This window comes from Calidris pugnax, unplaced genomic scaffold (assembly GCF_001431845.1).
Source record: "Calidris pugnax isolate Ruff unplaced genomic scaffold, ASM143184v1 scaffold141, whole genome shotgun sequence".
In the NCBI taxonomy this organism is placed as follows: domain Eukaryota; kingdom Metazoa; phylum Chordata; class Aves; order Charadriiformes; family Scolopacidae; genus Calidris; species Calidris pugnax.
Genome location: NW_015090902.1, coordinates 156,027 through 168,633, shown reverse-complemented (window position 1 = coordinate 168,633; position 12,607 = coordinate 156,027). Strand labels below are relative to the sequence as shown.

At 38.4% G+C, this 12,607-nt stretch overlaps 1 protein-coding gene across 1 annotated transcript in view; it reads left to right on the top strand.

Moving 5' to 3' along the window:
• The window catches only part of FAM83B (family with sequence similarity 83 member B), a 91,014-nt gene that overhangs the window by 64,061 nt on the left and 14,346 nt on the right, over nt 1-12,607 (top strand). The window contains exon 2 of the mRNA XM_014948920.1: nt 11,495-11,659. Coding sequence (XP_014804406.1) covers nt 11,495-11,659 — 165 coding nt within the window. The remainder of the gene's footprint in view (nt 1-11,494; nt 11,660-12,607) is intronic.

Genomic DNA, 12,607 nt, shown 5'->3' with positions numbered 1-12,607 from the left:
AACCTGGCCAAATGCCATGCCATATTCCATCTTGCTGAACAGTAAAACGGGGGGGAGTTGGCTGGGGGGTGGCGGCCGCTGCTCGAGGACTGGCTGGGTATTGATCAGTGGGTGGTGAGCAATTGCATTGCGCATCACTTGTTTTTTGTATTCTTTTATCATTATTCTCCCTTCCTTTTCATAGAATCATAGAATCCTCTAGGTTGGAAGGGACTTTAAAGATCATCTAGAGATTGGAGGAGTCCGGTTGTTAAAGGGGAGAAGAGGAGCTTTTCAGACCTTCTTGCAGGTGGCACGTGAACAAGAGAAAGGACATCCAATAGAATTCTATGAGTCAAAAGCTAATTCCAGAGGGCCAAAAGGACGTCAGCTTTCATTTTGGGTCTCCTTTCCCTTGTTCACGTGCCACCTGCAAAAAGGTCTGAAAAGCTCCTCTTCTCCCCTTTAATAACGGGACTCCTCCAATCTCTGTGCACTTCACTCAAACCAACTTTTTACTTCCACAAAAGAAAAACAATAGGCCCCCAAAGCCTATTTTAATGAGCCTGCTTGGTCAAAAGGCTGCATTTTCTAAGAACAGAGCCAATGAGACTACAGCCTTTTCTCTCATATTAAACTGTTTTTATCTCAAACCATGAGTTTAACCTTTTTTTTTTTCGCTTTTCTCCCCCATCCCACAAAGGGGGGAGTGAGCGAATGGCTGTGTGGTGTTTAGGTTTAGCTGCCTGCCAGGTTAAACCACAACAACATCTAACAATGTCTTCTGCAAAGACTTCTGACTTTTTATTTCTCTCTTTTTTTTTAATTTCTGAGACACTTTCACTAGCAGTGTTCCTTAGGATTATGAAATTTACCTTTTGGAAGAAAAAGTTTTGAGTGTCTAACTAACCTCCAACAGCTAATGAGATAATTAGGGCATGTTTCTCAACATTATGTATAATCAGGTCATGCTCATTGGTCTGTAGGCTTCCACTAATTTGAAATTCAGCAATTAAATCTTTTTTTTTTTTTTTTTTTAAATTGGGCGCTGACATCCAAAATAGATTTGGTTTCTCTTGTATGCGATGTCTTTTATGTTAGAAAATGAACTTCTAATGAAGTTCTGTTACTTGCTGCAAGGTCCCCCTGGTATAAGGCTCATGGACTTACTGGTAAGTGGCTTACAAGTCCTCCACAACTGTATGTTTTTATTTTTGCACATATTATAGATGTTTGATAGGCCATCACCACGACATCTTCGTGGACTGTGGTTAACGTACTGCATATAGGCATTTGAAAGTCTGTCTTTCTGAATTATAAGCAACTCTGAAACACCTCAGGTTTGTGAGCTGACTTGGATCCACCAAAATCTCCCTGCACTTAGACAACAAGTGTTTCCTGCTGTTGAAACATTCATTTTCATCTACCTCCGTTATTTTCCAGGGTCTGCTATGGAAGCACTGTTTCCACCTCTGTATTAACTCCCTGCCTATCTTTTTTGATTCTTTTCTTATATCCTCAATGTACGGTAGTACGTATTCATTCATTTAAGTAATGACAAGGGATTTCAGGCAGTATTATACAATTGAAAAATATAGTTACATTTTATTGGAAATTTTTCATCTGAATCACACATGTACAAGCAGCAGTATTGAGCCCTGTTTAGGAGATTTTAAATATGTTGTTTCTTTATAAAATATGAATATTAGATAATCAGCTCTTCCCATTTAATTTCAGAAAAGTATGTTTGCTATTAAGGTCTCAAAGATGACAAAGAGTGCAGAGCTCTTGCATAAGCAAACTTAAAATTATTCTTCCCAGTCTAGAAAAGTGGGTCTGAATCATCTCTTCTTCCTATAAATCTGCCTTTGACTAAGAGAATCTTTCATTGTTTCCAAGTGTCTAATTAACAAATGCCAGCAAAGTTGTCTGCTTTAAAGAAACGTTCCTTGTTTTTATAGTTTAAAGTCTACAGCCTCTAAGTGTTCATTAATATTGTGGCTTTCTATACATTGTCTCATGTTTTTAAATATGTATACTTTCAGGAAGTGGGGTTCAGTGTTGACAACGTGTTTTTATACAGGATTCTTGGGGAAACTGAGTGGAGCAGTGGAAAGGCAGACTGACTCGGAACTTCATTCCATTCCTGGCCCTACCAAAATGTACTCTTAGAGGTGGAAAAAACCAAAATCTTTTCAAGAATTGCTATCCAGATTAGCTGAAATCTCAAACATTTACTTTGACCCTTTGATAAGTAGCAGATTATATGAAGTGTTGACATCCAGCCTGGTTTACATTGGCTTGGAGAATATTTGAAAGGAGAAACAATGTGAACGGACAATTTTAGTACATTTAAAAAAATGTTTTGGTCCCTTTGCATTTATGCACCCCTGCGTTTAAGATGGCTTTTTCCCATGTTCCTAGTTGTGTATGGCAAGGCATGGCAGCCGTTTGTAGTTTCAAGTATTGAAAAAGTTCTTAGCTGTATGGTAGTAATACTCAGACTTCCCTTGGCCAGGTAGAAGCTAGCCAGGAACATCTGCTGCTCTTACTAGTACTCCAATTATTTAGCAGAAGCCTTGAAACTGGGACTGGTCTCTGAGGCTGCCATATGAGGTTTTCAATCCTGCACAGCAGATCAAAAAGAAACATTTATTAGGAGTTTAGTTCTAATTAATATTGGCACTTAAAAAAAAATATAATTAAGGCTTATCACATGGTTGCGCATTGTTTGGTTTTGGGCATTCACTAAGTAATACACACATGAATAAATGAGTACTTCTACTTACAAACAAATTTAAAATAAAAGGTATAACATTATAATATTAATTCAAGTAGCCTGGACATTCCCTAAATGTTAAGGGATCTGGTGGGAACCCACATATTAAAGCTGTTAATACTCTTTTAAATAAAAAATTGTTTCTGAAGCAGCAGTCTTTGAAATTCATCATAGAGAAAGCCTGGAGGCTAGAGAAGTACCTTTTATTTTTGTCATGAATATCCATTCTGGTATAGCTTAGTCGTAGGCTGTCAGAAAATCCTGGCATTTCCTTTCTGTTTGCTTTCCTCAGGAAAAGCTTGGCAGCTTCCCAAAATAATGACTGAGTAAGAACATTCTGAAGAGCTAAATACAAATATTAAAATCCTGCTACCCAACCAGCTGCAGCACACATGGCACTGAGAATAGAGCAAGGACGTGAAGGGCAGGAGAAGAAAGGGCAGAGCGAGCTCCCAAACGCGTTCCCTCCACCAGGCCAAGGGTTTTCTGCGCTGCCTGATGTGCTTCTCTGCAGGACCTCTGTTGGCAGAGACAGAACGCAGCTTGCTTGTTAAATGCAAAAGTGGTTTAGTTGTTGATGGGAGCATTGCAAATGGAAAGGAAAGTGTTAAAATGGAGCATTGGGAATGCTTGTTGCTTCGATCACGCGTGACGGTTCTTTGCAGATTGAGGTGAATCTTTTCTCGTCTGTGGTGTGTGCCAGTCCCTTGGGCGGCAGCTGGTTCTTTGCAGTTCCTTTCTTCCAAGGGTTAGGTTTATAAAAGCTTCTTGGAAAGTCCCTGCAGAGAATCCCCAGGATATCCCCTTCCCTCCTCTCCTCTCCGTGACTTGCTGAAACTCGATTCTGCGCGTGCGGAAATGAAGCTTCAGAGGAATCGCCGCCTCTGCCGCCGGCCGCAGCGAGGTGGTGGCTCCCCTAATTCGGTCAGCTCAAACTGAGTTTTCACTAATCCCTCAACCAGAATAACAACTACCAAACCCGTAGATGCGGATCACGTCTATAGAGTTAATGTAGCTCACTCCCATACGTTTTGCAAGGTACTGGTAAAATGCCCAGTTGCATGCATTTAAAGAGGTAGCGTTGAAGGTGCCATTTTAAGACCATACCTGTGCAACTTGCTCGCTCAGCCTTTCTTACATTCACTTTTCAGAGAAAACAATCTTGCCTGCACTTCAGAGAACTTTTCCTTTGTGTTGGTTTTAGTTTCATTTGTAGAAGAGCTCATCCTGGCCTTCTGATCTGCTTTTTCTAGAGACATGGTAAGCGGCACAAAAGTTGCCAAATTGAGCAAAAGGCAGAATTGTCAGGTGGTTATTAGAAGATGGTGCATTGTAAAAAGTGGATTTTCCCAGTCTATTTCAAAGTTAAATCACCTTCTTCTTCAGAGCTGCTGTTTTCACTGCCATATCATTCTTTGCTGCCAGAATCAGAACATTTTTCCCCATTACAGATAGCTAGAAAGTTCTCCTACCACACGTCTTTCTTACATGTTTTGGACAGAACAGATGAGGCTTTGCCACGTGAGCTTCCCTATTAAACACAGTTGAACTATTTTTATAGTGCTTTCTGTGCTTGCTTGCATTCATAATTTTCTGAAAATAGTTTGAATTGTTTTTCCATATTGTTTCGCAGGAGATTTCTAGAATTCTAGTTTACATTTTGTTTTCTGGACAGTGGCTCTTTTCTTACAAATTTTCATTGATGTTGAGCATATCTAATATCCTGTTACAGAGAGAAGCTGTTGAGGTTATTGAAGGCTGCTAATATCCTTGTTGAAGTTAACTTTTATTCCATTTAAACTTCGTTTTCACCTTAAAATGCTTATGTTGTGGTGGTGGTATGTGACATGATACACTGAGGCTTGGTGATCAGAAGATAAGACATATTCAGTTCTGAGCTGTACACTTTGTTTGTCCTCAGAATTGATGGTGCAAATGTTGTTTTGAAGCAGGAAAAAGAGGACAGTGAAGGTTAGGAGAGCTTCCTCTCAGGCAGTGTAGCTCCCTGTTAGTGGAGTGCCCACAGGACTGACTACAGTCACCCTGTAGTTAATTAAATTGCTTTTAAAGAATGCAATAATGGAAGAACATTTCAAAGTACACTGTATGGTTAAGGTCTATTGCTCTTTCAATGCAGAGCCAAGTTAAATAAATTAAATGCAATCTCAGGGAGCCAATTTTGCTGATAATATACTACAAGTAGCCACATTAACTTCATGGAAGTTGTGTAAGTGTAAATCATCTGAGTATTTGTTCCATTACATTGCTACAGTAATTGGAGGAGAATGGAGGCTGCTCAGATGTTTGATTACTATTTGTGTTATTGTATCTAGACTGTGTTTATAGAGGAGGGCTCCCCCTACTATACTGACTTTCGACACTTAATCTCAAGCCTTTCGATGTGCAGCAGTCGCTATGTTGCTACGAGCAGCTATGAACTCAGAGATTTGCCTGGCCTGAAGGTCACCTGAGATATTCAGGTGGTTTCAAAGTATGTTTTGCAATGGAAGGGTGTGTTGTGCAAAGCCGTGTTTGATTTTGAAAATTAATACGACATTAATGAAGAATCATTTTAGGAGCACCCTGGTGTTAGCAGCGGTGCCATAAAGTATGGATATAATTTATTAGAATGCTGCTAATATGAGTTGTAGCAAGCACGAACTGGCTCTAGACCCTCAGCCATAAGCAGCGTAACATAATTAAAAATCCCCATGATAATCTGTGCAATGCAGTATATAGATTACTAGTGGGAAGGCTCTCTGCATTGATTACAAAATTTGTCTCTCTTTTATGGTGCCTGAAACCCACCCAGCCAATTTGCTGCCTGTTTCCTATGGCTAACAGCAAGGTACGCAGTACCCTGTCTTCTTCCTGCACTGTTGCAAGCATCAGGACCTGCCTGCTCTCCAAGAAAGGCCAGATTCAGGTAGCACTGAGCCTGTGTCACAGATTCTCTCCAAAACAGAGATCTGTGGAGAGGAATTTGACTGGAGTACCAGGGAAAAAGTCAACCAAAAGAGTTAACCTCTCTATCTGAAATGTGGTTCTTCAGTCTTGAGGTGAGGAAGGATGGTGGTGGTCAAAAGCACTGCATAGCAATATGGATTTCTGTCATAGCTACTTTGCTTGATATTGTGCAAATTATATAAAATACATCAGCTTACCGAAAAAAGTGTGTTTTACAATATTTGCATAAAAATAGTGCTATGCAACAAAGTAAGCCTCATATCGGTCACAAAAAATCAATACTTTTACAGTGTAGGGTAGGTCTTTAGCGTTATTGCCTACTGGGTTATTGATACAATGGTAGGTGTCTCTTTAGTAAAGCCTGACCTAAGGAAGCCGTTGTATTAGAGGAGTCCTCTTTTTTACTGTTTCTAGCAAAGGGGGTGTTAAATGACAACACACTGCAAGATATCCCTTACAGAATTATAATTAGCGCTTGTGGAAGGAGTGGAGATACTGGGATAATGAAATTGTCAGTAGTTCACAAAGTAGACTTACAAGGCACCAGGTATAAAAAGCCTTTCAATTACATCTGTGCCTCAATTTCACTACATACCGATTAAAAGGATTGATTTTGATGTCCTAAACCTGAGCTATGAAGATTGAAATATATTGATTTTTTCATACCAAAATTCTTACCAAAGATGGGAGGAGTAAAGCAGAAAAACTCCTTTACTTCTCAGTATTCTTTATTTATAGTCTCTGTTTTCTTCAAGCCCCACAGCAAAGTTTATCATTACTACCAAACATGGCAAAACTTGTTTGGATTTTGACAACGATGGGAGTGGAGATCTCTGAACCATTCAGTTGCAGACCTGGTCAGTTGGACAGGACCTCAGGAGGTCTCCAGTCCAACTTCTTGCATAAAACAGGGCTAGTGATAAGATCTGACCGGGTTGCTCGGGGATTTATCCGATTGGGTCTTGAAAACCTCCAAGGATGGAGCCTGGACAACCTCTCCGGGCAGCCTGCTCTACTGCTGGGCTGTCCTTGTGGGAATAAGGTCTCTTCCCTACATCAGTCAGAACAGTTCTTGTTTCAGTTTGACCATTGTCTCTTGTCCTCCCACCGCTGTGAAGACCCTGGTTTTATCTCCTTGAGACCTTCCCTGTAAAGCACTGGGGACTGCTCTAAGATTCCCTGAAGCCATTTTTGCTCTGGACTGAACAAGCCAAGCTCCTTAGAATCGTCTAGGTTGGAAGGGACCTTAAAGATCATCTAGTCCAAAACACACTCTTCATAGGGCAAGTGTGTCAGCCCTGACCATCTTGGTGCCCCTGCCCAGACACGCTCCGGAGATGTTTAGTGATAGATATATATTTGCACTGTTGGTGTTGGCCTGTGCAACTTCTTTCTATAGAACTCTTTCAATGGAATTAGTTTCTGAAGGTAAGAACTATTTGATCAAATATAATGTATGTCAATGGGCCCAAACCAGTGGCTCCTGGGAGCAACATCTGGCCCTATAACATGATAGATCAACAGAACTGAGCATCAGCCTCTATTTAGTCTCATAATACCTGGTGTGGTCACCCACTCTGTACTTAAAATCCTGTTTTGCAAGAATCTGCACAGTTTTGCAGGAAATTTCAGCTACAGCAGTTTATTTTAACCTTCAAAATAATGTGCGTGTCTGTCTTTCATGAATCTTGTCACTAGTATTTTGAGTGAGTCATATCCTGACTTGGAGATTATTAAAAACTTTTAAAGAATGAAAAGATCTTTGTATTAAAACGATCTGTTACTTTAGAGATAATGAGTCTATAAATGCTACTTTGCTTGATATTGTGCAAATTAAATAAAATACATCAGCTTACTGAAAAAAGCGTGTTTTAAAATATTTGCATAAAAATAGTGCTATACAACAAAATTATACTTTTCTGCCTATATTTAAATGTTTCTAAAATGTTAAAATAATGTGTGATGCTTGACTTTTGTATTGCAAGCCAAGATACTAGTAAGAATAACAGAATATGCTTCTGTTGATGCCTTCATTTAAGTTGATAAAACAGCTTTATTCGGAGTAATTTTGTGTTTATTGACTTCAGCATATTTTCTTCTTCTGTAAGGATGCCATTAGAACCAAATTTGAACCTTAAAAAGCATTCTCCACTTTAAAAAATTTGTCAGATAAGGTGAAAATATTAGTAGCGACAATGTAAGTTTATTTACATTTAATTTTAGGGGAAGAAAACCAGTGTAAAAAACAGTTTTCTGCACTGGCTTCACTTGCAGTTGATCACTGAAATGTGTTCTTCTATTACTGAATCCAGTGGTGGTAGTTCACTCTCGCTGTGCGTATCAGTGTTTCAGCTCTGTCAGCTATTTTCTGCTCTCTGCAAGTGTAAAATGCTTCATTATTGCCAGCTGAGGGTCAATTTTGATCAGGGTATTAGTCAGTTTCTTAAGGTTTGGAAAGTTGTCCCAGAATTCTGGTGCTTTCAGCTGAAAGCTGCTTCACCCATCTGCTATCTGCTGCCTGGTTGGATGGACTTTGTATTTCCTATAAAAGCATTGGTGCTTCCTTTGGACAAGGCTTCTGCATTTTGGAAAATAAATATGCTTTGGAAAGGAAATGGCCTACTGTACGACACTGCAGTGTTCTGCACTGGAGAATTTTCTTGACAGAGGATAGTGTTATTACACCCAAGAGAAACAGAATTTGTGGAATAAGCAATTTTCTGACCTCTTTTCTGCCATTTGAATTCTGTTAGTTTCTTCTTGCTGGATTTCACTCTTATGTGACTTCTTCTTATAAGTATCAGGATGGAAAATATCTCTGCAGTTGCAAAAACAAATGCAGAAACACAGTAGTGAAATCTTTTCTCCCAAACTAATCCTGCAGCAGTTATTACAGCTTTAATTAAAGATAGATACACATTACAGAGTACCTCCTTTGAACTGTCTAGTCTTGGTCTCCTTAATTAACCAAAACCTGGGATCCTGAAAACCATATTGGATTTTTCTTTCCCCAAGCTCAATACTCCCTTCTGCCATAAAGTAGGCAAATGTATGTGGAAATATAACACGTGCACCCAAATAAAAATACAAAATTAAAGGAAGTATAATACATTGTAACATTTATGGAATCCACTCTTTCTGCATAAAAGTCTATAGTTTATGATCAAACAACGAATCTGATTTATAGAAATCAGTATAAAGAAATGACCTTATCACTGTAAGTGACTTTTTACTTATCGGTGTATATCATACGCATTGTTTGAATTTGGCACTCTTCTTCCTCCAGCAATTGAGGCTAATTATGTCTGTGTGGACTAGATTAATTGGGTGTCACTAAGAGTGAATGGGCAGGCTAATGAGCGCATAAAACAAGAGTCATCTTTGGCTTCCAGGGAATGCAAAAATGGATGTCCAGTTGGTTGTCAGATCATGACTGTGGCTCTGCGTACGTGTCCTTAAATTCGATGAGGATTTTACAGCCAGCCCAAGCTTCAGGTTTCAAAATGCAATCCCTGTTCCAACTCTGGAAGTGAAATCTACTTTTTCCTGTGAGACCACTTTGTTGCTTTGCAGAATTAACTCCAAAAGTAATTAGCTAAATGATGTTTAAGAACAATTCTGCTAGTGAAGATAAAGAGGGTTTCCCTGCTCGTTCCTATGTTACAAAATATCTGCAGAGTAGTGCACGTGCGTCCCTGTCACGCCACCAACTTACTGGCTGCTTGCTTATGTATTTATTTTTCTTCTGCCCTCTTCACAAAGATAGATATGGCCATTCTAGTCAGTGTTGGGTTTTAGGTTTTGTTATTCATTCTTGTTTTTTTCTTTTCTGTATATTTCCAGGATATTGTTTTCCTTGCAACCACAAATGATGCGAACAAATTAGCATCTTAGATCGCTGCCACAGGAAAATGGTAGAATGATTTTTGAAGGCTGTACTGTTGATTTTGAGTATTTCAAGTATTCATCTCAGTGTACGGTAATGAATCCATTCAGGATTTCCCTCTTATATTTAAATAGATCCTTGAATGTAATGAGCACCTATTTCTAAAAGATCTGAAGAAAAGGAAAGGTTGAGAAGAAAGTAAGGAGTTCAGAGGGAGGGGGACACAGGCGATGAAACAGAACTATTTGAGAACAGACTTTCTTCTTTGGTCTTTTTACCTAACATGCTTGATCTCTCTTGGCAGGTTTTTGCTCAGACATAAGTGAAACACGACAGACGAATGAATAGGGTTGCCATGTTCAGTTAATGTTGCGTATCTCAGAAACAAGACCAAGCAAAAGGTGCAGTCTGAAAGCAACGAGGTCCTTAGTGTCAAGATAAACGCTTGTGGTTTTCCGTCTCTTCTTTCAAATTTAGATAAAGAAATATAATTTGTACTGTTAAAAAACACATTTAGGTTTTTTTTTTTTCAAAAAGCCAGTAAAATGAATGAGGTAGTGCAAGGCCATATTACCTAAGATTTTTTTAAAGAATTGAATTATTTAATGCTATTCAGTTCCTCTCTGACTGGTGGATTTGTAGAAAGTCTCTTTATTGCCAGGTGACACATTATGGAAAGGCCAAGTCCTTTCATTTTTACTACTTCAGGAGCTTTCTTTTTACCTTTCCTAAAGACATTGTTATTTTACTTTTATTTTTTGTAAGTCAGGTCTTATTAATATTTCTAGTGGTTTAGGTACATGTTTGGCATAGGTGAGTCTTTTAGTTCTAAGCAGGTAAGATTCAAAAAGGAAATTCAGACGACTGACTGGAGAGATAACTTTTACCTGGGCATGTGCAACAGCACTTAACCAAATTTCGTGAGTGAGGTGTTTCAGTTCCAGAATAAGATGAGTAATTGTAACTTAACAATTACACCGTTAAAGTTGAGGTACAGATAGTTGAAAGATTTGTGAAAATGGTAAAGCCTGTTCTGACCCATGAAAGGCTTTATTTGATGTGAGTTTGCACCTGAAACAACTCATTGGAACTTTCCATGAAGACTCTAGTGCATAAGAATATCATCTTTAAAAGTTACACAGTTAACCTGTTCTCCCTCTATTTTTTCTTCTAACGCTTCAGAACTAGTTCTTCCCAAATTGCTAATGATATGTCAGTAGTAAATCAGTAGGACATCAGTAGCTGGTGTTCAGCACTCTTAATCTTCTTGAACCAAGTTCTCACCAGCTGAAGAAGTTTCATCCCAGTAAGAGTGCTGAATCAGTATGGATCCTGAAGTTCTCAACTCGTCCAGATCTTCAGTGTCTTGCTTATGACTCTTCATGCTTTAGAGAAGATGATGAAAGATGAACAAGCAGGGACTTGTACAAAAACATTATCTGTATTTTTTTTTATTCACACTGCAATTATATTTTGATGGTTTATTTTTTTTCCCACTGTATTCATATTGCTGTTTCCCTTTCCCTTCTCTTCCACTGGAATTCCTTTTCCTCATATAACCAATCACTACACACACCCACAACACAATTTCTGCCAGACTTTGGTACTTGTGACAAATGTCAGACAAGAAATCACCTGACTTCTCAAAAAAAAGATCCAGTGTTCTTGAAAAGCTTCCCAGGTTAAGTGGTATCACGTGGAAAATATTAGAACTTTTTGATGCTTAAAAAAATATTGGTGTGTTACCTGCCCAGTGCAAGCTTCAGTTGATGCTTAAAAAAATATTGGTGTGTTACCTCTCCAGTGCAAGCTTCAGTAAAGAGTTCATATATGTATATATGTTTATACAGTACAATAATTGGTGTCTTTTCTGTTTTATTCAGGTCATTGCCATCGTTATGGATATGTTTACAGATGTGGATATCTTTAGAGAAATTGTGGAGGCATCTGCTAGAGGGATTGCAGTGTATCTCCTGCTTGATGAGTCAAACTTCAGTCACTTTCTGAAAATGACAGAGAAACAAGGCTGTCAAGTTCAGAGGCTCAGGGTAAGGCTTCCTGTGTTCCTGTGCATGAACATTCACTACTCATTCCTCCACAACCCGCTGAAATGGGACTATTATTCAAAAATTGATTATCTAATACTGCTTTTGCAAATTATCTAAGAGGTATAAATAGGTAAGCTCTCAGCAGAACCTTCTCTGTGAATGTTTTTCTCTTTAGAAAATTTGTTATCTTTTTCATGTGTCAAAGCAAGAGTATTTGATAGAATTACACAATTATTTATAAAATAATTTTCCATTATTATCTATTCAGGAATGTTACATGTTTGAAAAACTTAGCTTTTTTTTTCACTTTCTTTTAAAGTAACCTGCAAAGAGTTGTAAAGCTTATGTGAATTAATAAATTGCCTGCTTCATTTTATGATCTTTTTCTCTAAAGTTGCTTCCTACAAAAATACTTTCAAAAGGCCCAAGATTCTACTGTTTTCCTGAAATCTGTAGTATCACCTCTGTCTGCATCGTGTCTTAGGGAGTATTACTTTTATACATGAAATATGTAATTTTATCCTCTAAGAAAGATAACAAGAAGACTAACGTTTACATTTTTCGCAACATGTCCTATGCTGCCCTGATATTTAACAGGGATTAGAATAAAAAACATGAGCTGCATTCACCTGACATAAATGCATCATAAATACTTCTAGATTTACTGTACTGTAGATAGCACCGAGGAACTTCCAAGGACGTTGCCAGAGTTTCTTTGCAAAGCTCTGAGCGCTGCCTTGGCTGAACTTCCTTACAGTTCCATTTGCAATTCCTTTTTTTTTCTGTAACTCGTTAGGCTATGTTTACTCTTGGCAAAAATATTATGAAAGCTCTTCTTAGCAACATGCATTTTAAGAACCCAGTCCAAAAATCAGATAGAGGTGTGGTGTGTTTGTGAGGATAAAGAATTTTGGAGCAAACTTGTATTTTAGTCCACTTTTTTTTTTT